The sequence below is a fragment of the Malaya genurostris genome, chromosome 3, assembly GCF_030247185.1.
Source record: "Malaya genurostris strain Urasoe2022 chromosome 3, Malgen_1.1, whole genome shotgun sequence".
NCBI lineage: Eukaryota > Metazoa > Arthropoda > Insecta > Diptera > Culicidae > Malaya > Malaya genurostris.
In genome coordinates, this window is record NC_080572.1 from 279,097,123 (window position 1) to 279,124,985 (window position 27,863).

At 38.1% G+C, this 27,863-nt stretch overlaps 3 protein-coding genes across 4 annotated transcripts; 2 read left to right on the plus strand and 1 right to left on the minus strand.

The window, feature by feature from the left end:
• Positions 1-3,083: 3,083 nt before the first annotated feature.
• Positions 3,084-6,395, plus strand: LOC131434902 (H(+)/Cl(-) exchange transporter 7). Of its 2 annotated transcripts, XM_058602162.1 has the most exons (6): positions 3,084-3,316; positions 3,400-3,492; positions 3,995-5,320; positions 5,390-5,773; positions 5,834-5,992; positions 6,057-6,395. In XM_058602162.1, the coding sequence occupies exons 1-6, from the start codon at positions 3,239-3,241 to the stop codon at positions 6,270-6,272; spliced, it is 2,256 nt and encodes a 751-aa protein (XP_058458145.1). In that variant the 5' UTR covers positions 3,084-3,238; the 3' UTR covers positions 6,273-6,395. The 2 variants fall into 2 exon arrangements, with proteins under 2 accessions (XP_058458145.1, XP_058458146.1); XM_058602163.1 differs by lacking the exons at positions 3,084-3,316; positions 3,400-3,492 and adding an exon at positions 3,782-3,936.
• Positions 6,285-20,008, minus strand: LOC131434348 (glutamate receptor ionotropic, NMDA 1-like). The gene is made up of 5 exons (XM_058601015.1): positions 19,956-20,008; positions 10,754-11,253; positions 9,815-10,692; positions 9,614-9,754; positions 6,285-6,792 (listed from the first exon to the last, which is right to left on the minus strand). Exons 1-5 carry the CDS (start codon positions 20,006-20,008, stop codon positions 6,412-6,414), a joined length of 1,953 nt encoding a protein of 650 aa, XP_058456998.1. The 3' UTR covers positions 6,285-6,411.
• A 566-nt stretch (positions 20,009-20,574) lies between these two features.
• LOC131436852 (superoxide dismutase [Cu-Zn]) lies at positions 20,575-26,617 on the plus strand. The gene is made up of 3 exons (XM_058605794.1): positions 20,575-20,825; positions 25,094-25,312; positions 25,379-26,617. Exons 1-3 carry the CDS (start codon positions 20,628-20,630, stop codon positions 25,619-25,621), a joined length of 660 nt encoding a protein of 219 aa, XP_058461777.1. The 5' UTR covers positions 20,575-20,627; the 3' UTR covers positions 25,622-26,617.
• Positions 26,618-27,863: the final 1,246 nt, after the last annotated feature.

Here is a 27,863-nt window from a genome sequence, read left to right on the forward strand (position 1 = left end):
ACTAAGTTCTCATGAAAATAACGAACGAACGGCTCTCGAGAACTAGTTCTTTCAATAGAACTCTGCATCACTGAACGGTTCTTTGAAATGAACTGTTTCGCCCATCCCAGCTCAGTAATCAATATTATGTTTTTCACATTTATGTTGCTGAACTCGTCGGTGATGAACAATTCCCACTTTAAAAAAAAACGTTCAACGGTGGTCCTTCATTGGTCCAATACGTTGGATCATTGGTCCAATGAAAGTCCAATCAATCGTTCAACGGGAGGCCAACACGGGACCTTCGTTTGCCGATTTTAAAACAGACCGTTGAACCGAATGCCATTTTGTCGTGAATACGACTTACTCTACTATGGGGTGCCTTTTCAAAATTTACAATCTGAGAGAGTGATAAATTTTTGATCGTGAATATCTCTTGTTGTATCTAACGAATCAACATAATTTTTGCTACATGCCATCGGAAATATGATCACAATTTTATGATAAAATTTTCAGTTTGGTGACATAATCTCAAATAAATCAAAATTAAACTTTTCTGAAATGTTTGGTATAAACGAGTATCAAAGAGGATAATTCATAAGACGCGTTTGCCTTTCTCGTATTTTTAAAGCTCATAGCTCAGTGATCTATGGAGGGATTTATATAATCTAACTACCATTAGAAGCGAAATTTTTCAACTTAAACGTGTATAGCAAAAGCATTGAAGTATTTCAATAGTACACTATTGAAAAACCTGTCTCATTTGACCCATGTCAACACCAGCCAATCAGAACGCGTTTTGAGGAAAATCATAGTGAGTTCCTCAATTTGGTCCTTCTGAATGCTGGAAACGAATCCCTACAGCATATTGATATTTTCTTTCAATAAATTATACAAATCCGAAATGAAATAATCGACATTAAAATTCTGTATGCGGCTATTTTTATAGCCGTTAGGACCGCCCATTAGTGAAAAAGCTACAAGTTTAGATTCTATCTAGAGGTGTGCGAATCAGCTCATATTGGTGAGCAGCTCCGAACCGATCAGCTCACCAAAATGAATCGATTTGATGTATCAGCTCATCAGCTCATTTAGATTGAACTGATGGTTAATTTTATGACCCGTTCTTGCTTCGTGAGAGGTAAGATTTCTTACTGATAATGTCTCATTCAATCCGTTAAAGAAGGATAGATGCAGGCATGATAAAAATAGCGAAACTTGGTGCAAACATTTTTTCTCGTTTAGAGCTCGCTCTTCAAGAGCCGAAGATCTGTTCAGCTCGTAGCTTATTCCCCTCTTCACAATGCGGCGAACTGGGTAGCAAATGAGTGAGCTGGTGAGCTGCGGTTCTTTTAAAAAGAGCTGTGAGCTGTCAGCTCACTTTTATGATTCGATTCATTGGAACAGCTCAGGAGCGAATTGCCCATCTCTAATTCTATCGCCACTGCGAGCAGATGTGTTTTGTGTCGTTTGCAAAGCTAGTTTCGCTTCCGACAAGAGCGATTACGTCACAGCTGCCAGTCATTTACATTGGTGAAAAAGCAACGGTGGAGAGCATTAAACAAAATCAGCCGTTCTAATGGCTCTAAAAGTTTTCTAAAGAACTATTAAGATTTGTTGTTCGCAAATCGAAAGGAAATATCCTCAGTTTAGTGCAAATCTAGAACTGTTTGATTTTATTTTTGCACTTTTCGCTGTGTGAAATTCACAGTAATCGAGATCAAGTGAAGCCTTCTTTGTTTTTGCGTAAAATGTGGAAAGAGGGAATGCTTGCATAGTTCATACAATTGATCAACTAATTGATATTCGGAAGTGTTAAGGAACATGTCAGTTGTTTTCGTATTCACGACATCCAGTTATGTCTCTGACATTACCCACACGCCTTTTTTTAACCCGAGTATTTTTAAGGCTGTGAACCATTTCACGGTTAATTTTAACTTTTGGTTAAAATCTGACACTCGAGTGGTTATTTGGTGTCGAGTAGTTAAATTTGACTAAAACTGTGGCCCATTTCAAAATTTGACGGACGGAAAGTTATTTGGGTTTATTTTCCACTGGAAATAATTTCAACTAAAGAATTAGTATTAGAATTTTAATTGCGAGATTTTTTTCAGTGTTGGAAAATAACTATCGATCTGTCAAAAATAACCATGCTCTCGAGCAGGGTTATTTTTGACAACATCAAATTAACCACTCGAGTGTCAAATTTTAACCAAAAGTTAAAATTAACCGCGAAATGGTTCACAGCCTAAGTAAATAAATTAATCTGTTATTTATGTAGTGATACAAAGAAATTAATTGTTCAATGAACCGTATCAGTTTCCTTTCTTATAATCCAGAACAATATTTCCATCCGTGAACAGAACTGTGTAGGCGTTTAAAAAGTGAAATTTCATACGCAAACTTAGATGGAGGGCTAGGCAAAATTAATTCTGCGTTAGATTTCCAATACGACCATTTGAAAAAGCAACGGTGAGTTTTGAACCCATGATCAGAGTTGCCATTTTAAAATCTGTGTTTCAACTTGAAAAATCTGTGTAAAGCAGCCCTTACACGTGACAATATTATTGTCAATCCAAAGTATTGTCAATACCGTCAATCCAATTGACTTGATAACTTGAGTCCGCATTTTTCGAGAAAATCAAGCGTTTGGAGCTTCAAATATTGCAAATGAATATTAAAATATTGAGAGAAGAGGCCATTGCACATATTTAACAGTTTCTCTCTGGAGAGAAAGTATTGTCGGATTGATGGGCAGTTTTGATTTTTTGACAATATTTTCGTCAATCCAATGAAGTTTCCATTACACGATCAAAAGTATTGTCAATACTCCTTGTATTGACAATAATATTGTCTCGTGTAAGGGCAGCTTAACATCTGTGTTGCATATTTTCGATCGTAAATTGTGAAAAACATTTGAATATTTGCCAGTTTTATGAAATATTCATGAAATTCTGTAAAAATCTGTGAAGTTCGATTAAATCTGTGTTCTGTGCTCGGAATCAGAGTGGCAAAAAAGACAAAAAAATTTGTTGTCTTGCAGAAAAATCTGTGAATATGGTAACTCTGCCCATGACTTGACCTGGCATCCCTGGTATGTTCAATCAAAACAAAGGCAGCATTCATTCAGTCGATGTTAAGGAATTCGAGTAAAAGTATCCATTTTTTCTGTTTTTAGTTGAGTTAAATTTTAAAATGCTTAAGTTCATAGCTCTGTAAACAGTTCTGCTCTCGACTATAACTTTTCCAAACGATAACAATGTCGATTAGAACGGCACTACTGCGCAGCAGGGCATCCTCGACGGATGACGACAGTCCAAACGAGAACCAAAGAGCCGTAAGGATGCGTCATGTTCTGTTCAACCACATTGAATTTATTAATCACAGCCAAGTGCCGCACTTGCAATTTATCATTTCCAGGCAATGTTACCCGTCGACTTAGCACCGGGCACTTCTGCAAACCAACCCATATTCAAAATTCGGGAGCAGAAAAAGGGTCATTCTCAGTATGAAGTGAGTGTTTACATTACATTGACTTACATCTAGTGTGGACCATCCATGCAGGACATTGTATTGCATCATGTTTAAATTTGCATGTGATCGAATCGTATTTGTAATTTTTTTTAACAAGAAAATTGTGCGCAGCTGTTTTCTAGATTCCTGTTACTAGAAGTGCTATCAGCTGATTCACTTGTTTGGGCCCCTGTGTTTTATTGATAGTAATAAGAATACCACAATTCCGTTTATGCTGTTCGTAGATAAGCTTATGCTTCGCGTTTCCAGTGATCGAACTCTTATCGGCTAGAAAGTACCGATGATTCATTCGATCTAAGTGCATTGCATGCATGTGTTCAATTGGTGTGACTAAGACTCTTCTCGGTGCTTAGTGCAAGCGATTATGTACGTCGTGTCGCAATGCCCTGTCATCTGAATGGTCCACCAACATGTTCTACAGAGGTTGTTATTGTATCGAATTTGCCTAAATTTTAAATCGAATTTTGTTTTTCTTCCGCAGAGTCTGGATTATGACGTTTGTGAAAATGTACTGTGGCAGCAAGAACATCGGAAGATCGAACGGTGGTTCACCGTACGGAAGGATTTCACCCGGTGGATCGTTTCGATGCAAATAGGTGTGGGAACAGCGCTGGTGGCGTGTGGAATCAACATCGTAATCGATGAGTGCTCTCGGATTAAATATTCGTTTCTGAAGCGCACGGTGGATCAGAATTTGTTGAATGGCGATCTCAGCATACCCTATCTGTACTGGGCACTGACCAACGTTGTACCGGTGATGATCGGAGCAGCACTGGTGGCCTTTGTGGAACCGGTTGCTGCTGGAAGCGGCATTCCGCAGGTCAAATGTTACCTCAATGGAGTAAAAATCCCACGAATTGTGCGTATTAAAACACTGGCTGTGAAAGCGGTGGGCGTAGCAACTTCTGTTATCGGAGGATTGGCCGGTGGTAAGGAAGGACCGATGATACACAGTGGTGCCGTGATTGCGGCAGGAATTTCACAAGGTAAAAGCACCACTTTCGGGCGGGACTTCAAGGTGTTCCAGTATTTTCGGGACGATCACGAGAAGCGTGATTTCGTGGTTGGTGGAGCGGCTGCCGGTGTTGCGGCGGCTTTTGGCGCTCCCATTGGAGGTGTTCTTTTCTCGCTAGAGGAAGCGGCCAGTTTCTGGAATCAATCGTTAATTTGGAGGACATTTTTTGCATCCGTCATCAGTTCATTTACGCTGAATCTCGTTCTGTCGGCCTACAATGGGTTGAGCAGTTTTCACTACCGTGGTTTGTTTAATTTAGGTGAATTCGAACCACTGCCGTTCGAATATTATGAACTACCGATCTTTATGATTATGGGTGTTCTCGGTGGAATGTTCGGGGCATTTTGGAACAGTGCCAACACACGCATCAACATCTTCCGAGCCCGGTTTATCAAGTATCGGTGGGCAAAAGTGCTGGAAGCAGCGTTCGTCGCATGTGTCGGGGCAACTTGTGCCTGTGCGATGGCCTATTCGATCAACGACTGTCGTCCGCTGGGAAACGACCCTACCGAAACTCCCGTGCAGCTGTTTTGTAATGACAACGAGTACAATGCCGCCGCTGCTCTGTGGTTTCAGACACCCGAGGCATCGGTGAAGGCACTTTTCCATGACCCACCCGGATCTCACAACATTCTCACCTTGATGATATTTGTTTGCATTTACTATGTCTTGTCGTGTGTGACGTACGGATTAAGCGTGTCGCTGGGAATATTCATTCCAACGCTGTTGGTCGGAGCAGCTTGGGGACGTTTGATGGGAACCATCGTTGTACTGGCATTCCCTGCATCAAGTGTAGGCTATTTTTTTCACTAGTAGCATTAACCTGTTTTTAAACGTGATGTACTTTTTGCTTCGTTCTAGATGTTTGTCCACCCAGGAAAGTACGCCCTGATCGGAGCGGCTGCCCAGCTAGGAGGAACCGTTCGGATGACACTGAGTTTAACAGTTATTCTATTGGAAACGACCGGCAATATTGAATTCGTTTTGCCAATTATCGTCACGTTGATGTCGGCCAAGTGGATGGGAGATTTCTTCAATGAAGGAATCTACGATACGCAAATCAAAACGTCCAAAGTGCCGATGCTGCCATGGCATGTGGATTCGAAGTTGGAAAAATGCTTTGCCAGTAACATCATGAATCAGCCGGTGATTTGCCTTCGCAGGAGAGAGAAAGTAAACTATATCATTGACGTACTGAACAGCACCAGGCACAATGGTTTTCCGGTGGTAGATGATGATGAATATGTAGGCATTAGTTTTCGGTTCTAAAAATTCAACAAATTTACTACAGTCTACATTTTACAGAGTACCCGAGGAAACGGTCGGCTCGTTGGCCTGATTCTACGTTCTCAGCTAGTTGTAATTTTGAAACACAGCATGTACATAGAAACTCATCGACACTGGCGGGATCTGATCAGTATCGAACACTTCCGAAAAGAGTATCCGCGGCACCCAACAATAAAGGTAAATGACACTGGCTACCGCGAATGTCAGTTACTTTAACGGCTTACATTCTCTCTAACAATAGGATCTACGCATCAGTGAGGATAAAACCATAAAAAATTACACGGTCGATATGACGACTTTCATGAACCCATCACCGTACAGCGTCGGTCCGGAGACATCCGTTCCACGTGCCTTCCAACTGTTCCGGGCACAAGGTTTACGTCATCTTGTAGTAGTTACTCTGGAAAATCGCGTCCGCGGAATGATCACTCGAAAGGACTTCCTAAGAGACTTGTGATTTAAGCGAGATACTTTATTCGGTTGCGTTTAACATACTATACTTTTTAATTTATGCACGAAATCTGATCGTTTATCGATTGATTGTTTTATTGAAACAACCCAAATGTGAATGATTGCGAGAGAGAGAAAAAAACGCTTCATTTAATTGATTTTCGAAAGAACGTTCCGCTCACTTTCCGACTAAGTTGTCTCTTTCTAACGTGACTCAGCAGCAGTTCGAGCAGAAGCAATCCAGCGGAAAATCCGAAGCCCCAGCCTAGGCACAGCATCGCCGGCCACACGTCCATCAGTGAAACGGGTACGAAACTGTTACTGCCGGTGCATTTCGGTTTTTTCGAGTAGATCATCCCGTACTCTCGGACCTCGATGCCAAACTCGCGCAACTTGAACAGTTCGTGTCGGAACATTTCACCAAACGAGAAATTTTTCCGCGATACATAGTGCGGATGTGTCCAGTCCAGGTAATCGATCTCCCGCAGGTCACACTTCTCGTCTTCCTGAAAGGTTTCGCTGATGACCTGGAAAGAAGAGGGTTGTGGATTATAACGGTTCGCTCATTGGCAAGCTAACACTAGGCCATCTAAGTTTCAGTGAAGGAAACAATCGCCCTTATTCTGAACACCCCCGGTCCCACATTATCGAAATGACGGAATGCGTAATGAATTCTTACTCGACTGCATGATTTTTCAGTGCTCGATCGGTTCAGTGCTAGAATTTTCGCCTGAGTTGGCAGCTCGATCAACCTGATTGACAGTGACATTATAAATGTCATTGAATATTCGCTCATTTTTTGAATGTGTTAGTGTGAAATTTAAGCGACTTAAGCCATTTCACTACACTCCAGCTAGAGGAATGGATGATGCTGACTAAGGTAGGCCGTTTTGTTAATTTCCAGCGAATTTCAATAGTTTATATTGGGATTCTAAGAAGAACTGGTTATTTACTAGTTCTGTATATCCGAAAAACATGAAGTTTTAAATTTGTATATTCAGTTATATAATGTCTTCGTTTAAAAATAAACTGAAAATCAGCACGAAAACGTGCAAAATCAGGAAAGAAGAAGAAGAAGACGAATTGACAATTCAGTCCGCATCTTTTCACTCAATTCCGAATGATTTCCGAATCAACCGGTTGTAGGCGAATCGGTTCATTCGGAATCGGTTGTTGCACTGGAGTTGGAATTGATTCGGAATTCATTATGATTTCCACATGAAATTCCGAATGAAAATTTCTCGCCGATTCGGAATTGATTCGGAATCCATTCGGATCTGATAATGTGGGGTGGTGCGATTGTCATCTGCATACAATTGGCTTGAAGCCGAAATTTTTGGTTCTAGTTCGTTGTCAAATGCTGTGTTTAAGCAGTGGTCACATCTTTCTTCATGCGGTTGCACCAACATAAGGAAATGATTTCGATGGAATATAATCAAACTATAACAAACCATTTTTTTTTTCTTATTCAAAAAGAGGTCAAATTACTTGTTTTGCAGAGAATACTAGACAAGAGTTATATTTATATTGGGTTTGAAGAAATTAACTTTTGACACCAGTGTGGTTTGATTGTATGGTATGAACGTAGCTTAAAATATTGTTGACAACAACGCCACCAAAACAAAATGCGTCGGTTTCAGGAACCAGCTTCCATAGCAGAGGGGTGATTCTGAATAACGACGTATCGTATTTTCGATCGTATTTCTCGGTTGATTTTTCGTTAGGGCGTATAAGCAAGTGACAGTTTCTCTTTAATCACTCTCTCTTTCGATTATTGTGATGTGATTAAAAAGATTTTCTTTGATATCACTAAAGCCAGGGTAAAATAAATGACATAAAAAGCTCCAATAGTCTCATAAGTTGCTGTTGAATTCCATCCGGGTCCAACTTCCGACTAAACAAAATTCTTATTAACCTGACATAACTGTTTACAAATTGAGAAGGTTATGTTTGTTTATACCCAAATAAAGTTTCTTATTTTATTCAAGATTGAAAAAAAATTCTCCACAAAATCTTCTGGTGATATTTTTGAAAATATACAATCTGTTTGGTTATAAAAATTATCACATTGAATTCGAGATTGCCGAATTTTCAATATAAGGATTAACACGTCACAGTCAAAGAATTATGTTGCTAAAAAGGAACCGTGCTAAAACAAATACTGTGCTGAAGCGAGCTGTATTCAATCACTCAGAAATAATTGTATTGAAAATTGTGTCTACTTTTAATTTCAAGCGCTATTTCATCGTGCTTCGTTCGAAACCCCAATAATTGGGATGTAGCGAAAAGTATTTTTGGCAATATTGACATGTAGCCATCTGATTGTCATAGGTAACAAGTGATTTGCACGGGATTAATGTATCCTGACCGAAAGTCACATAAGAAGGTATAGGCCTCTTCAAGCGCATGCGTAACAAACGTACGTCATTTAGAATATCGGGGAAAAAAGTTCTTTCACTTTTCTTTTTCGATAGAGAGAATCTCTCAGTATTGGGACATAGTTTTGAGGGAAGATCATGCACACGCACTTCTGTAGCACTATCTTCACATGCATACTGGAATGTTGTACTTAATGTTTTCGTGCTCTTGTCACTAGTGGGACTACACAAATCAATATTATTGTCTATGACTAGCGGCTCTTACACGAGGTGATATTATTGTCAATACTCGACATTTTGAACTAGTAGCAACACCGCTCACGAGCGTGTGCTTCAGACTTTGTGTGCGTGTTTTCTGCAAGCTGTTTTGTATTTGAACTAACTACGAGAACTTAATTAAATAAATCAAACCTTCAAAATATGACGCCCACCATTCTCAGAAACCTTGCTGAAGATACTATTCCTCTAAAAACACGTTTTTATGGTGTTGAAAATTTAATAGTGTAAAATTTAACCTCTGTGCATAGACGGGTTTGTAATAGTTGACATTGCTCTACTGAACGTAGTGGGCTTTGTTATTTTCCAGCGCAAACTTGGCTAGCTTCGATTTGTGTTCTTTCGTAGACTGCACGTGAATTGCATCATTCAATTTGTTCAACTGCAATTCTTGTACACTTTCTATGTCGAGGTGCACTGTTTCTTTAACAAGGTTCAACATTTTGCTCAGCGATGGTCGAATACTGTTAGTCGAAAACAATTGTCTTTGGTGGAAAAGCCAAGTGGACTTCAAGTGACTAACAACGCGAAGGAAAAGATGTTGATAGTATCAAGTTACGGGAATCGAACCCAGATGAACAACATGAAACGCATCGACTTACCCTTTACGCTATGGCCCTTCCCAAAATTTTAATTAATAAGCACTGTAAATTTTTCAAATAATTGGATGGAATAGTTACCGGAACTCACTTACCTTGTAGCACAATGCCTGTTCCACAAAGAATGCATATAATCCCTGGCGGATTTTTCTGACGCCTTCTTCGAGTTCAACGAAGGGAGTATATTTCTTCATTTTGCGTTCGTAAAGTTCTTTACGAATCGGTTCATTTTCGTGCTATAATTAAATCGATTCCAGTCAAAGTGATCAACTATGTGATCAGATAATGAAACCCACCGTTATGTAGTGTTTATAGTAGACGTTATCCAAAGCTCCGGCAGTTAAAGGTGAATCAATCAGATCTTGCAAGGTACGAATTTTATTCGACGGCGACTGGATCAAGGCCACGATGTTAGCTGAGTAGCTTGCGTACAGAAACATGAGTATAACCACACTCAAAATTATCAAGCATCGCGCAGGCAACGAATTCGGTTCCAAGTATGAACCCTGCTGACACGATGCCCCAAACATGTTCATGATCGTGTCGAATATAGTCGGACGAAAATCATCCGGATAAGGAACCGAAGTGTACCGAAGCTCTACCAACATTATGATCAGTAGAAAGACTGCCGAAAGAATGATAAAGCTGACTATGCATAGCCAAACGGATCCTTCGAAGGGTAGCAGAAACACATTGTCGGTGATGGAAAGCTTAGGAGAACGAAATATGAGTGTGGCTCGGGTTTTGATGCCCATCGGAACGTAATCGACCGCCTTGATCCGATCGGCAGTGACGAATAATACCGAAGCACTAATATCGGATTGACCGCTAACCAAGTCTCCGATCATACCGGTATATTGCCCGATCGATGAGTTCCAGTAGCCCCAAGAGTTATGATAACTGTATTGTACTGTAGCGTTCAAGTTCTGCACGACATATCTAGTCTGAAGATAGCTTAGTTTCGACGAAGAGTCTATATGTTTATCCTGGTAGTCGTCAAGATGCTTCCGAGATTCATTTACGGCTACTGCCACTGATGCTCGGAGTTTGAAATGGTTCAAATTTCGCCGGCGAACGGCATTGACTGTGTTGGCTTGTTGATTAACGATCATTCCATGACTCCAAGAGCCGAACAATTCCATGATCAGTTCAGTTTCCAGTGAATAACGGTATACTGAAGTATTGCAATATGCTTTATGTTATATAGAAAAGGTTAATAAATCAATGTACATCACCTTGCCGAATCGAGAAGCTATCTAGGTTTGGCGATTCACACAGGAAGTATATTTCGTTACTGATCAACACTTGAAGATCTTGAAAAAAATCCAAAAACTTGTCGCACTCCAACCCATTTCTATTCACAATGATCCATTTGACACGATAGTACAGTAATTGACCGGATTCCCTTAATAACTGCCACGATTTTGGACAAGCGGTATCAACTACAATCAGGTTATGCTGTTGATTATGATCGTTCCAAGGTAGAAGGTTCGGATTTTCGTCGTCAAAATTCAGAGCTATGGCCTTCGCTGGCCCACGGACCGTGTTGATTGCACGCCAAAATTCAAACCTCTCACTGTTATTCCAACAAGATAAAACCGATACCCGCGTCGGAGTGTGAAAATAATGAATCAAATCGGCCACTGCGGTGAACAGTAAGGAATTAGAACTTCCATAAGCACTGCTCAGGAAAAGGACGATCAGCGAACCGTTGGAGAGCTGCATTTCGCAAGGACTACTTGATGGTAACGCTAGAGTGCACAATTTTATATGTATTAGAATAGCCCACATTGAAGCGACCCATTTTGGGCGTGGTTTCATGTCATATATTCAAGGTAATAAGATCCAGATAATGTGCGGGTAGCGATAACAAATAGAAGATGATAATATACCAATGAATGCACGATTTCTTGCAGTTCATTCCGGGTGCTCAAAATTGATTATTGATTTGTTAGAATTTCCATATATTGTTCCATACTGTGACCTTCGGCTTCATCTACCAGTTAGCCTATGTTGAAAAACCCCATCATCAATGAGCGATTTAATTACTAATCGAACGAATATCTTATGACCATCGTTGCATTGGCATCCGTCTCCATGTTGCGTGGTACGAACCATTGGTAACGGAAGATGACATTGGGCAACTTCCGGACCGTGTATCAGAATCAGTGCTAGTCATCCGTGACTGTTCATACGCTACGACCTCATGGGAAATTCTTTCCTGATGTAAATACGATAAAAAGTAAACTGCGCCCCATCCAATGCAACCCAATTAAACTTGATAATGAAGTTGGAAATCGTGTATCTCAAACAAAACTCAGCTAACAAATAGAAATGAACGTTACCTGGATTGATTGTTAGAGACAGGCACTCAATGGTTTTTGCAATCAAAACGTACAATTAGTTGAATCATTCATCGGCAAAAAATTACAGCCTTTGAGCCCGTAATGGATGCATTCTAAACGACCTTTTTTTAGATAGGAAAGTATTGGGGGGAAAAGAGAGGTATGGTTGTGTTTTATATACATTGTTTTAACACAGAAAAACATGTGTTTTGGAATTAATTACAGATCCAACAACTTGCGCTCAGAATAAACATATTAACATATGAATTAAACATAGCAAGCGTGTGTGACACACCAACCGTTGCCTAGGCTAACACAAGTTTTCAATCAACGAACTGTCACGATTTTCAGGAATGTTTCCCAAGACTTTTTAGAACTATTGAGAAACTCTCCTGTAAACAGGGAGAATTACTCCTTAATTTGGAGTATGGATTGAGAAAAAACCTATAGATTGCCTAACTTTATTTAGTTATTATGGCATTTCTCTATAGAAAAGTAATAGCGACTTTGAACGGAGTCTCAGATATCCACAGTATTACATAGCATTTGATTCGGCTCGACGAGATTAGAAAATGTCTGTGTGTGTATGTGAACCTTTCAAAGATATTTTTACCGCCCAGATTTTATTTTAGATAACTTAACCGATGTCCATAAGCTTAGGCTCGATTCAGAGCTACTTTTGAACGATTGATCAAGTTCGAAGATCAAAAGCTGTCACTTCTGGTTCCGGCAATATAATGGTATAAGAGACGTAACCAACAAAACGCGATGTTTTTTATCACTCAGTTGTAACAAGCCTACACGCTCTTTGAACATAACTCATGATTTGAGTTGCGATTACTCAAATTCATGAACAAATATGTCAAAATTTTAGTATGAATTTGATAAAAATTTACTCAGGCCATGATTTCTCTTGCATGAATAATCATACATTAGAGTAAGCGTTGAATTCTCAAACATTACCCGCACGGCCTTTTAGCTACCTGGGCTCTAGACGGGTACCAAAATTGTTTCAGTGACGGCTGTCAAATCCAGTTTGGCAAAACATAGTCACCTGTATCTTAGTTAGCCGAACGTTTTCATATTTTCTTGTCGAATAAATAAAACTAGAACGACTTGCTGGAGATACGTTTGTTCCAGTTTCTGCTCTATTATAGATCTTCCATATAGAACTTCTAGCTGCTGAATTTGCTCTTTCGCGGTTAATTTTAACTTTTGGTTGAAATCTGACACTTGAGTGGTTATTTTGATATTGTCAAAAATAACTCTGTTCGAGAGCATGGTTATTTTTGACACTGAAAAAAATCAACCAAAAGTTATAGTTAAAAGCAAAATGATTCACAGCATTAGTAGATAAAATTTAGTCTTAGGCTGCAGACATAGTGGGCGCGAGAAGCGAACATTGGCAAATCAAAAGCGTGAAGTGAACATTGGCAAATCAAAAGCTAGTGATTAACATTGGCAAATCAAAAGCGAGAATGATACTAGTAGTTAATCAAAAGGACTCTTGTACTCTACAAGTGAGAAATCGGCTCAACTTTCACTCTGACACTCCTGCTTTGGTCAGCACTAGAGATGGTCGGGTATAGAAATTCTTATACCCGAACCCGACCCGTACCCGAGTGATCTGCAAAAAAATTTACCCGTACCCGACCCGTACCCGATTGAAAATTTAAAAAATTACCCGTACCCGACCCGTACCCGATCAATAATAAAAAAAAATTACCCGTACCCGACCCGTACCCGATAAAAAATTACCTGTACCCGTACCCGACCCGAATGAGTAGTAAAAATTTTACCAAAATTCAGTGTGGAAAAAATAAAGTGTTTTAGATATCGAGCCGTATCAGGCTCTAGTTGGTAAGAAAAATACATTAAAATGCTTGTTTACTTTTAAACATATAAATACACTGTGAAACATGAATAGGGTAATGTAACTTTTTTTTAAACATGCAAAAAAAACAAACGGTTCATCCGAATTCAAAATTTATTTTTTCATATTAAAGTACAATCCTACCGGGTAATTGTGGAATATAATTTCATTCAAATGGCTGCCTCGGCTGGCCTTGCAGTACGCCATACGGTCGGTCCAGCTTTTTAATACATTTTCGATTGTATGCAGCTTTATTTCAGCTATGGATGCACGAATGTTATCCTTCAAGGCTTGAATTGTCTCTGGCTTGTCCACATAACACTTATCTTTGACAGCCGCTCAAAGATAATAGTCTAACGGTGTCAAATCACAGCTCCGAGGCGGCCAAAAGACATCCGAATTTCGACTGATAATTCAATCTTCGAAGACTGTGCACAGATGATCGATCGTAGCGTTGGCTGTGTGGCACGGAGCGCCGTCTTGTTGGAACCAAAAGGTGTCCAAGTCTTCCTCTTCAAGTAACGGGAAGAACCAATCGCTAATGATGACGCGCTACCGCTCGCCATTGACCGTGGCGGCGGCTCCTGCCTCATTTTCTAAGAAAAAAAGGCCCAATGATGCCGTCAGACAAAAATCCGCACCAAACCGTCACTCTCTGAGATCGGCTTCTCCATGATGACGTGCGGGTTTTCCGTCCCCAGATGCGACAATTTTGCTTATTAACATACCCGCCGAGATGAAAATGTGCCTCATCCGAGAAGATGATTTTTTTGCACACATTCCGCAACATTACCATGATTTTGAAAGTAAAACTGCACTATTTTCACGCGTTTCTCAAGCGTATACACAACCATTTTCGTTCAGCGGAAGGATACAACTAAATTTCTGTCAAATCAGAAGTGACATTGAGGTTACCAATGTCGAAATAACCGCTAGTTCAAAAATAAATGTTAGATGGCGGACCCTGTAGATTTTCAATGTCTTTGGTACGTTATACTCATTTACAAATGTCAACAAAAGGGAGTAATATCTACTCAAATTTTTCGAGAAGCATATTTACCCAATATGTCGTAATACCCGTTGTATTCAATTTTGGGTAGGTATGGTTTTTACGAAACAGTGTGACTTTTGATTCGATTCTTTAGAGCCACAAGTAAGCGTGCTCATTATCTTGACACATAAATAAAAATTCACATTCGAATCACTTGAAAAATCACGTAAAATAGTTCCAAATGTCAAATTGAATATTATACGTGACGAAAATGAATGTTATGCGAACATCCCCTAAAATGAATAGTGTGTTATCAGTTCGATTACGTGAATTGACCAAAGAATCAAACAATGTACGTGTATTCCCGGTGTGAAAAATTCAATTTTGAACATGGTGAACAGTGAGTCCTTCAAGTGTAAGTAGTTTGAACATTCTTAGGAAATTTTTTTGGTTACAATTTTTTACTACAAAGCAAAATGAATTATGATTTTGATTTAAATTAATCTGTCAACTATGCCCGTTTTGTAAGCCTCACAAACCCACACCCACGATGTTAACGGTAGCTGGTGGTTTTTACAGCCATTGAACCGGTGGAACCCTCAACGAGTGAACACGGTGAAAATTTGAGTATTTCGCAAGAAAAGATTTTCACCCTTACTTTTGCGACTCCACGTTGTCATGCATCGAGATTTTCACTTGTAGTCCAGTGAAAAGAAACAAAAATTAACTAGCAATATAGCCCAACTTGCTGTGCCATCAATCGGTGTCATTTCAAGTGAGGTGACACCACCCAGAAGTGCAGAATAAGAAGAACTTCTATGCAGATTTTCTGAAATAAATGTTCATGTTTTTATGGTAAGAATCCCAATGATTTTTACGAAAATTTTGAAAATCTCCAACCAATATTTAAAATAACAATTTTCTGGTATCTGAATGTGATATGAGTACTACACTACATTTTATATACTGCCCATACTTGCATATCAGTCCCATATGGGAAATCGGCATGTTGAGAAAAAGACGATCAAAAGTTTATTTCCGAATTTTTTTATTTATTGTGCTCCCTAATGCTGGTCCCGGGTTGGCGGTTCAATACATAGGACGCTGGTCTTACAAGCCAGCTGTCGTATGTTCGAGCTCCGACCTGGAAGGATTCTTAGTGTCAGTAGGATCCATAGTACTAGCCATGCAATGATTCTGTACGCTAAGAACCGGCTGCGAAGTCTGTTGAAACAGAAAGGCCAAACTCCACGAAAGGAATGTAATACCAAGACTTTGCTTTGCTCCCTAATGCTAAATCTTGGTATTATTACATGAAATATCGGTAATACACCTTTGATGTTCCAATATTGCAACAAATGAAATTATTGAAATTTTGCACTGAATGGGACTGATATGCGGGTACTTTAGCATATGGGACACAGAAATGAGTTGATGTTTTTTTATATTTTACTGAACAAACCCTCAACTTTCATTGCAATTTCTGAGAGTATATTGAGGAAAGACTCCATTCGTCAAGCTAGCTCAAAATTGCCGAAAATCGATATGAGACTGATATGCGAGTATGGGCAGTATATGAATCAAATAATTTTTACTGAATTGTGCATTAAACAGTTTTAAAATGGCAGTCCATTAAAACCTACGTGAAAAGTAGATTCCGACCGCAACATCATAGAGCTAAGGCAGTGTGTCTTATTAAATATGTTATAAACAAAGTAGGGCGGGAAATATTCACATAACTTTTCACGTAACTATGATTGATCTTTTTTTTAAATGAAGAAAAAGATGCCAGTTGACAGGTCTGGTCCTAGGCGCGAATGTCAAAACCCCTTGAATCAAATTGATTATTTTTCGGAAGAACTGTTTTGCAATGAAAAAATCTCGTCAACGTGTAAACATATTTATGTGAAGTACAAATGGTCGGGTAATCGATCCGAAAAAAAAATTTACCCGTACCCGACCCGTACCCGAGTGAGCGGTAAATTTTTTTACCCGTACCCGACCCGTACCCGAGTGAGCAGTAAAATTTTTTACCCGTACCCGACCCGTACCCGATTGAAAATAAAAATTTTTACCCGTACCCGACCAAAAACCCGTCGGGTACGGGTCCGGGTCGGGTTTCGGGTAAAATACCCGATACCCGACCATCTCTAGTCAGCACCAAGCTCGGCTCAGCTTCTCGCACTGACTCTGTCTGCAGCCTAAGTCTAAACGTTGCTATGATGAGAGTTGCAGTTTCATTTGTCATAATTCAAGGAAATACGAATTTCAATTTAAATAATGATTTTTGATCCACTCTGCCTACGGTTACAATGATCATAATTTTTCCATCTGTTTGATCAGAGATATTATTGAGTTTTCTAGACATTTCATCCTCATTTTCTCATATTTTTATTACTGTATGATACACTAATGATAAATATTTGATATTCAACACAGATTTTCATTTGGCAGCTCAAATTTTGTTTAGAATAATTTGATCGATTAATTGCACTAATCGATTAATGCTTAATAGAAATCGATTACACTAATCGACTCCTCTTTTATTAATAGAATACCTAATAATCGATTAATACGAAAAATTAGACATCACTAGCACGTCTACCTCATAAATCCTGGTGGATACGGTTGTATCGTTTAAGGTGTATGTCTGGTAACGATGAGGCAGCCGGACACCAGAATGGCTGCCAGCCATATTGTGCCCGCTGGCAGCCGTTAGTCAGCCGTTTGGCAGCCAATCCAATGCGCAGTTGAGTGCAAAAAAATCCTTCATGCTGTTCAGTGCGTTTTCATTTTCGAAATATTCTGATCGAATTTAAAAATGCAAAAATAAATCGCTTTTGATTGAAATTTCTAGATCCGGTTTTTGAAACCATGAATCATCAATCATAGATGTTTTCAATAGAAATTTTGTGGCTTCAGTTATGCTAAATGAGAAGTCGTTCAATTTTGACTCCAACACGGTAAAAAAGAAACGGCTTTGTATCACTTTTTAGGCTTCCCATTTAAAAGAAAGAAGAATGACAAAGAAGAATTTCTTTATTTTGAGTGCAATGATCTCAAAATTTGAGTTGATTGAGAATTTTGGGAAAATTTGAGTAAAAAATACTCAAATTTTGCCATCTTCGTCCCTTAACTAAAAAATTAGAAGATAGGTGGTAACTAAAGTTTAGACTACGTGCACTTTTTATGAATTTGAGTGGTATGTCATTCAATTTTGAGATATGTCCAATGAGGGTGTAGGCTCGTTTGAATGCTAATGTCAGAGCTGCTATATGTCACTATCAACTAGCAACTTTGCACGATGAAGATTGGAAAGCTTATGTCACTGGACTGCTGCCAACCAAGCTCTACAAATCACCATATATTGAGTGTTTGTCAGAACCTATACATTATCTTGATATTGCACTCACCAGGACGCTCGTTGATTGCCGATCAAAAAAGCAAAGCCTTGTTATTACATTCCTGTAGTGGAATTTGACCTTCTGTTTCAACAGACTTCGCAGCCGATTCAGAGTGTACAGAACCATTGCATGGCTGGTGCTACGATTCTACTGACACTACGAATCCTTCCAGGTCGGGGCTCGAACATACGACAACTGGTTTGTAAGACCAGTGCCCTATGCATTGAACCGTCAACTCGGGACGGGCCGATGCGATTGATATTATCTTCATTTCTCCTGTCACTGCTTGATTGATATTAGGGGTTTCACCACTGTAGAATTTTCAAAAAATCGGAGATTGTTTTTTCATTGCAAAAGGTCATGTATGATCTTAAAAATAATATTCCAAAAGATGAAAAGCGAGAAAAATTTCTAAACGTCTTAATTTCGAGTATGAGATATGATCTTACAGCACCGAAAACTTTGAACGCGTTTATCTCAAAACCCCGTTTTTTGAGCTGGTCGGAAACATAAGTCAAGTAAATCTTGATCAATCGATGTAAAAATTTTGCAGAATATTCTCTATAGTTATCTCCACAGAGGTACGTAGGGGTTTTTGAAAATTGTGAATATTTTTTTAATGAACAATTTAGTGATGAAAAAATGCGGTTTTATTTTCAAAGGGCTGCCATTTTACAGAAAATCAAATAATTAAAAAAAACCCTACGTACCTCTATGTACACTGTAATATGAAATTGTTTTTCAATTTTTGAAACTGATCATTTTTTTGTACTTAAATATACATTTTAAAAAGTGCTTTATACAAAATTCGGATTACTCCATTTTTTGGATCCCAAAATAATTCCCCAAAAAAGTCCCTCTCTTTTTTTCTACAGTGGTGTAGCCCCTTATCAAACAGCATAAAGATTGAATTATATTCATTTACACCAATAAACTCCGAAGTCCGATGACTTTTTACAAAGAACAATGAACTTTATCAGTTTTTTTAGTACTCTTATTGAATTTTTTGACTGCAACAGAGAATAGAAGAAAGAGAGTGAAAACAAAAAAGTCGCCTGTCTTTGACTGAGTATACTTCTGCTGGTCATAGAACTATTGAATATCTTATTCGACAATCAATTTCACCGTACTGATTGCAGTTGACGATGATCCTGTAGAAGAATGGGTAGAACTTAATCGGGAATATATCGAGTTGTACTAAACGTAATAATTTCATCCGTAATTTTTTCTCCATGCCATCAGCAATATGATCAGCGATTTTTGATTAAAATTTCAACAGTGTGAGATAACCACAAATAACTCAAAAATTAGTCTTTTCAGGAGTTAACCTATTTTTGTGCATAGAGCACATAACCATTTTTACATACTTTATGTTTCGTCTTCGACTCGTCAGTACATAACAGTTTATGTTGAACTGGCATGTGACTCAGCAATTCAACATAAACCGCTAGGCAGAAATAAAGACATTCCCTAGTTAGACCACTTCTTTTCCAAATGGAAATGGATTAAAAATGGTTCATATTTAAAATCAAAATTGAACGATTCTGATACCCTTCACTGCGCCAAAATCTCCCATTGGTTTTACGTGGAAAATCACATACTTATTGAAAAAAGCCCACCACATTATATTCATGTACATCATGTAACATTTATATGTCAATTTTTAATTTTTAATTGAAATTTCGATAACTGTATGTTCGAAATAAAAATGGCAGTAAGTAACAAAGAGGAGAGTACTCGCAGATTTATGATTGGAAATTGTTTGGTTGAGCTTCTGAACGTAAGTTTATACAAGTTATCAAAACATGCTGAAAATAATTATACTTGACATTTTTTAGAATGCAATAACGGAACATAATAATACTCTGATTTAGCATTAGGTAGCACAATAAATCAAAAATTTCGGAAAAAAAATTTGATCGTCTTTTTCTCGACATGCCGATTTTCCATATGGGACTGATATGCAAGTATGGGCAGTACAGTGTACCATTCATTATAACTATCAATTTAGCTTACATATTTGTTATTAAAATAATAAGAAAAACTCTCTCATGTGAAATTTATGGAAAGGAAAGGTAAAATAATTTCACTGAACAGCGCAACGCGGTTGGCGTATTATTTTCACTCAAATGTTCGAATATTCAACGCTTACTCTAATGTATGATTTAATACGAGAGAACTTATAGCTTGAGTAAATTTTACCCATACTAAAATTTTAGTATATTGTTTCAGTTTACGAATTAGAGTAGTCGCAACTCAAACCATGGATCGATTCGAAGAAGAAAAACTTCAACTGTTTAATGATTCAGTTTAATGCGTGTAAGTGTAATGCTGCGCACATTTATTAATGATACTTTCGTACTGATTGACCCAAACAGGCTTCCCTCCCACAAGCTTATTAATACGACCCGCTCGGCTAGGCCCGGGCTTAGTTCTAGACAAATCAATCATCGGTTAACGTCGTGCGGTTAGACCCCCCATTCAATCGTGACAAACATGGGTCGACGGTTTTCCACAGTTTTCCACACTCTGCTGCTATTAACAATCTCAGTGCTAGTGGTGCCAAATTTGTCAGCGAAATTTTCACGTGCCGTTACCGATGATGTAGAATTTATCACACCAAGCGGAATTGGACCATCGGCATTCGGACCGCTGGGACCACACGGATTTCGGGGGATTGAAATTTTACCCAGAGTAAGAACAAACCTGTGTTTTTTTTTCTCGTGAAATGACAAACAGTTGTCTAAGTCGGCGATCTCTCGTTATCCGATCTACCTTGTACTGACTAAACCCAATAAACTGGCTGCAGTGGAAAGCTAGGGTGGGAAAAGTGCATTGTTTTCCAATGACTATTATGCATATTCATCGCATCAAAGGTGGTTTCAGGGAAATCAGAGCTAGAATGCATTATCGTGATCAAGTTCAAAGCCGTGAGAATTCTGTTACGTAGTACGCAGGCAGCTGTTAATTGAAGCCGATTAGAAGTTCTGGGAACAAAGTATGAATGGACCGGAATGGAATTTTTTTTCGTGATGTCTGATGGAATGTTTCATAACCAGAGGAATTTATGAATGACTCGTGACACTGTGTTATTCTGCCATGTAAATCGTACATGACTTACAGTGAAATGCTGGAGGGACCCAAAAGTCGATTTGTGAATCTCAAGAGTTCAAAGCCAATGATGTCTGAATGCACCATGCAAAATTTTAGTTTGATCTGAGAAACTATATTTTCGCGCCCGTGGTTTACAGTTTGTATGGGATTTAGTACGAAGAAATTCACTTTTTACAAAAAAAAATCGTCTGGAGATCAACCTATAAGCTCTAAAAATCAGTGCATGTGTGATTTTCGCAGGAAATTTATCGAGGAAGAAAATCTTCAAAGACCGTAAAACAATCCGACATTTGTAGAAAAAGTTATCAAAGGAAAACCGACACAAAGTCCTAACAATATATCATTCCTTAATACATCTAGCATCACTGCTGTTAGTGGTGGAAATATGATTTTACTTTTTTTTATTATGCTATAAAGGTTGATTTGAGTTGTTTAATATCTTCATAAAATTTTCTCAGTCGATTATGAAGATTATTTTTAAGTGACAAGCCATGTTCCAAAACTCACTGTAAAGACACAATAAAATCTATCTTTTTAATTTGAAAAAATAGGTTTTTGGAGTCTTCTACAATATTTTAGAAACACTCAAATCCAATAACTTTGGCGGTTATTTTATGCAAACAAAAACATAATTTACATAAATATTTGTGTCTTTACAGTAAAGTTTGGAGCATGGTTTGTCACTTAAAAAAACTCTTCATTCTAAGCTGAGTAAGTGTCGTCAAGACATCAAACAACTTAGATCAACCGTTATAACATAATGAATAAAAGCTAATGTTATATTACCATCATTAGTAGCAGTGGTGCTAGATATACCTTATGATTAAAAAAGAACCGGAATTTTCATTTTAAAATACCCGCGCTTGTCCAATCGGTAAACTTTTATTCTCTCAACGTTGGCAACACTTTTATACACATTTTGTCAAATTTTGACGCATATCGTACGATTAGTTTTTGTTTGGCGTCTATACAAAGAAGTTGAAAAATTTTCGTGTGGCGATTTTTATAATGGATGGTTTCGGCTCGCCTTCGAAGCGCCATTCGGTCGATTGTTGTGCGGTTTCGACGTCATATTCATAGATCCACACCTCATCACCAGTTATGATGCATTCGATGAATGTGGGGTCACTATCTGCGTTGGAAATCATCTCTTTGGCCACATCAACACGACGCTGTTTTTGAATGAAATTCAGCTTTTTTGGCACCAGCCGAGAAGCGACGCGTTTCAAGCCCAAAACATCAGTTAAAATGTGTTCGGCTGATCCATAAGAGATGCCCAACAACACAGCAATCTCTCTAATCGGTACAGAACGATTTTGCAACACGATTTGCTTCGCCGATTCAATGTTTTCTTCAGTAACAGATGTTGTTGGGCGCCCAGGGATCTCATCATGATCCAAGCTTGTACGACCACCTTTGAAGCGTTTATACCACTCGTATGCCTGTGTTTTTCCTAGACACGATTCACCAAAGGCCTTTTCTAACATTTTCAACGTTTCGGAACACTTAAATCCATTTACAACACAAAATTTGATGCACGCACTTTGTTCTAAATTTTCATCCATTACAAAAATCACCACACGAAAATTTTTCAACTTCTTTGTATAGACGCCAAACAAAAATTAATCGTACGATATGCGTCAAAATTTCACAGAATGTGTATAAAAGTGTTGCCAACGTTAAGAGAATAAAAGTTTACCGATTGGACGAGCGCGGGAATTTTAAAATGAAAATTCCGGTTCTTTTTTTATCATAAGGTACTTGAAGATTAGTTATATCTACTCAATGGATAGTTATATTTACTCTACAGTTGAATTGTATTGACTCCATTTTAGGTTGATATGGTTTACTTAATTTTAGCTTATTGAACGATACTCTTTGTATTTAAACAACAATGGAAGGAGCGAGTGAAAGAAAAGATTCAAAAGAACTCAAAATGAAGTAAAAAGAAATCAAATAATAGGTAATTTTTATTTTCCGTGTACGCATTCAGTCAAACAATATTTTTATTTCGAATTCAAATAAAATTCAACACGAAAACGTTCTGAAAAAGAGGAGAAGAAGAAGAAAACGAATTGACAATTCAGTTCACTTTTTCTCACTCAATTCCGATAGATTTACGAGCCAATCGGTTGTAGGCGAAATTCATTCGGATTCGTTTGTTGCACTGGAATCCGCTTTGATTTGGATTTCATGAAAAATGGAATTCTGAATGAACATTTTTCGCCCACTCGGATTTGATTCGAAATTCATTCTGAACTGATTGGCACATTAACGCAAAACTGAATTACCGATAGCGACACCTGCTAATAAAAAATGGAACCAAGAAAGAGTTTTTTCGAAAATTCTCATATCTGCAGTAGTAATTTTCAACGATTTTTTTGTTTATTCAATATTACAAATAGATATCAGCAATAAAAGTAAATTCGGAGTTGAAGAACATCGATTTCAAGTGATTACTACTACTTTTTTTTAGGGTAAACTACGATTAAACATGCAAAACCTTTAGAAATGTGTGAAATCGGGTAAGGTTAGGTTTCATCGTACCAACATTTTTTAAAACAGAATCCAGTGTAATTTTTGTTTTCTCGAGTACTAGAATGTTGAACGATTGAGTACCATTCATGTTGAAAAGTTTATTTGTCATTTCCGGGCATTTGAAAAAAAGTATTGTTCCAAGAATAATGCTCCATGCTAAATAAACGTTAGTTTTCGCACAATAAATTAATATCAACATAACCACCTCAGAGTAAAAACTTTTTCTTTTACTTCGACTATGATTTTTCAAATGAATTTGCCCGTTTTTATAAGAAATCATGAAAAAGGTTAAATATTTAAAAAAATTTCATATCGATTTGACAGCTCTTTCTGAAAGTATCATCTCTAAACAAGCAGCGGCTCTACTTTTCATTTTAGCGTCATTGTGTCAATAATGTAGGTCATGCCATTGTATAACATAATAAAAGATGAACTAATAATTCTGTTTGATTTTCCGTACACAATTTACTATGATAAAAGGTATGCACTCATAACCCGCTTGTGATGAATTCTGGCCCGACTGTGTGCCTCCGTTCTAGTCCATTCGGTGCCTCCGTTTTATCCAAATTATCAGCCCATTGATTTAGGATCTAGTAATAGCGAATATTCCATCTTAAGTTTAGGTTATATTTTGGTTAGAACTGCATTAGTCCATATTAGATAACGTTTTTTTTTGTGTAGGAAAAGTTGGAGGGAAAATGGTTCGCGAATAGCATTTTCGACCAGCAGCGAGAAAGTTCACTCAGAACTTGTTCTGTAGTTTCGCGTGTATTTTTAAGCAGAAAGAAAGTGGATGTCTTATGTAATTGTGGAACTTCTGGATACTTTGGGATATTCGTAGGATATCAGAGATTTTTGTGGATTCGCCTTCATCGAAGACAATGTAATTAGGAATACGCTTCTGTGGGTAGAAAAAACTTACTTTTTTATTTTCACGAATTTTAATGTAATATTTGTTACATAGATAAGATGTAACTACATTTATATTTGTACCATATATCGAATATCAAAAATAGTTCAAGCTGAAGAAAAGTAATCGGTGTATTTAAAAAAGCATATTCAACAGGAAAAAATCCAAAAAGTTGTCCATATGGATTAGTGAACAAGTTTCCAACACTTTCGCATGTAATTTTGAGTTCAAAAAAGGAATTTTCACTAAATGGCATTGTGGAACTTAGTCTTCTTCTTAGTCGCATAGAATTGGACGGGGAACTTCTGTAGTGCTTTCAAGTTGCAAAGAAGTAGTAGTCGAACATTTCTCGAATCAGGGACAGGTACAATTTTAAAAATTCTGTTTCATTTTATTCCAGCCGGAACCGTCATGGAGAGCGGGAGCTACTCTCGTTGCCGACAATCCAGAACAGCAGATAATGGGTACCATTTCGTTCAGACAGTGGGCACCGGGTCACATCGAAACCAACATCAATGCCACCGGATTACCAGTCGGGAAGCATGCGGTACACGTGCACGCTTTCGGGGACATGAAGGAAGGGTGCAAATCGACCGGACCACATTTCAGAAGCAGTATTGTGAGTAAAATCGCTATCAAAATTTGCTGAAGTAGCACATTAATCGCTTGGCTTTTGTTTTGCAAGATTGGTAACATGGAGGTGAAGGAAGATGGGAACGCCATGATCGACTTTCACAGCCCGTACATCAACCTGTTCGGTTTTGCCGGAATCGTCGGTCGGTCGATTGTGATTCACGAGAAAGCTTCCGAAATTTACCGGTTTCCGGATCTGTCAATCAACAATCCGGTGTCGTTCCAAAGCGAAGAGGATACCGTTGGGGCACGGATTGCCTGTGGAATAATTACTATTTTGGATAATGTTTCGTGAGCAGGATGCAGAACCAGTCGTACAATCTTGCCGAGTATCTAAATTTAACTTCTAATTGTAAAAGTCGAAGCATAATATTGAGAATGTATTATACACTTCCATTATATAAACCAGATCATATTTTTTAACCACAAAATTTAATCATTTTTCTTAGTAATTTAAACTGTGTTTATATTTTTATGTTTATGCATACTTAATTTCCTTTACCGAACTCAGCAATATTTTTATCGACTTTTACTCAGTTGAACGTACCGCATTCAGTAATTTATTTATTGACGAACGTTCCGTAAAACTGAAGTTTGCTTGAGCTGTCATTTTTCACTATACTGATCAGTAATTTGAGATGTGGATTCGGTAATATTATACTGTTTAGTCAGCACGGGAAGATAACCGAACGTACCTTGATTTATTTCAGGAAACGGGTCATCGACCTGAAATAACACAGATTTAATTTAAATTTAATATAATTTATATAATTAAATTAATAGTGTTTGCGGATATGTAAAGAGACATGTCGTCTAAGCCTTTCTACATTACCGAGAACTGCCTTCGGACAGAAAAAAATGTGATTGCAACCATTTATTGCTAAGATGAAATGTTGTAGAAAGATTTATATTACTTACTGAATAGTCCGAATGACGAAGCATAAAGACATTGAACTTTGTTCAAAATTGACTCCAATTTACTCACTTTGTTAAAATTTAACTAAAATACAATATGGCGTGCTTGCGTATAACAATTGGATTCGGCATTTTTACCGAACGATTCGTTAAAAGTTGATAAACTGCTGATCGTTCCATATACTGTTTCTTCCAAATTTACCGAATTATTTCAAAGTTCAAAGTTTTCGGTATATGTATTTTAGGCAACTGTTATGACTACATGTCATTGGTTAACTGCTGCTGTAGCTGTTGCACTTTGCATTAGACTACCTAGAGAAAACGAACATACTACTAGAGATATGTACACATGGAAATAAAGAACACGTATCATAAAGTGCTAAGTGTTTTATTGTTAAAGGCATAACAATTTGGCGACGAGGATGGCCAAATAACAGAAAAATAGTTCAGAAAGTATGATTCTGCCGAAAAACAGTGTAAAACCCACGAAAAGAATTCTTAAATGAAGAAAAATTTAATTTTCACTTCGATGAACGCCGACTATAAAAGCTAGGAAGCAGAGCTGCCAGTGTTCAAATGTAGTGTCGAACAGAATGAGGTGCTAAACCCATTGGAATCGAACTAAACACAGAAAAAGCAGTTGCGAACAAAACAATCATTGTAGAAGTGCGCGAAACAGACGATTCTGTCTGGAGAGTTTAAGTGAAATCATTGAAAAGTGAGAATGGAGGTGAATTCGATGAAACCGTTTGACATCAGTGACATCTCGTCGATTGGCAACCGGTGGACCAAATGGAAGCGATCATTGGAACTGTTCATGGAAGTAAACAATGTCGTTTTGCCAACGCGGAAGAAGGTATTCTTGCTTCACTATGCTGGTTCGGATGTTCAGGACATCTTTTACAGCCTTCCTGGACATGATGCTGATTTACCGCTAGGTGTAAATGCATACAATCATGCGGTTCGTTTATTGGATGCCTACTTTGCACCGCTAACATCCATTCCATATGAGCGCCATTTGTTCCGCCAAATTCGTCAGCAAGAAAATGAAACGTTCGATAAATTTGTCTCTCGCTTACGTGAACAAGGTGGCATATGTGACTATGGAGCGTGTTTGGAGCTGCGCATAACTGAACAGATTTTTGACAATTGTTTTCTTAGAAGTCTCCGGGAATCTATTTTAAAGAAGAAGTTGCTAACACTTAATGAGATTATCGATGAAGCACGATTGTTGGAAACCCTAAACAAAAATCGTGAGACCGTGCAACAAACTCAAATTGACGTTAATCGAGTGAAGGAAGGAGAAAATAGCGGATCATGCTTTCGATGTGGCATGTCCGGGCATTTTGCAAGCAATTCGAAATGTCCTGCCAAGAACAAAATATGTGAGAGGTGTAAAATCGTCGGACATTTCAAAAAGATGTGTCGTACTAAAGAAGCGAAATACAAGAAGAAGGAAAAATTCAAGAAAAAAACTAGGCAGTTGGACGAAACCGATTCTGAAGACGACGAAGACCAAACTGAAGTAGAAGGTGGTCAATCATCGGATGAAAGCACACATCAAGCAAATCAAGTGCAAACAATACGGAAACACATCTTTGCAATCGATTCAGACAAAAGTG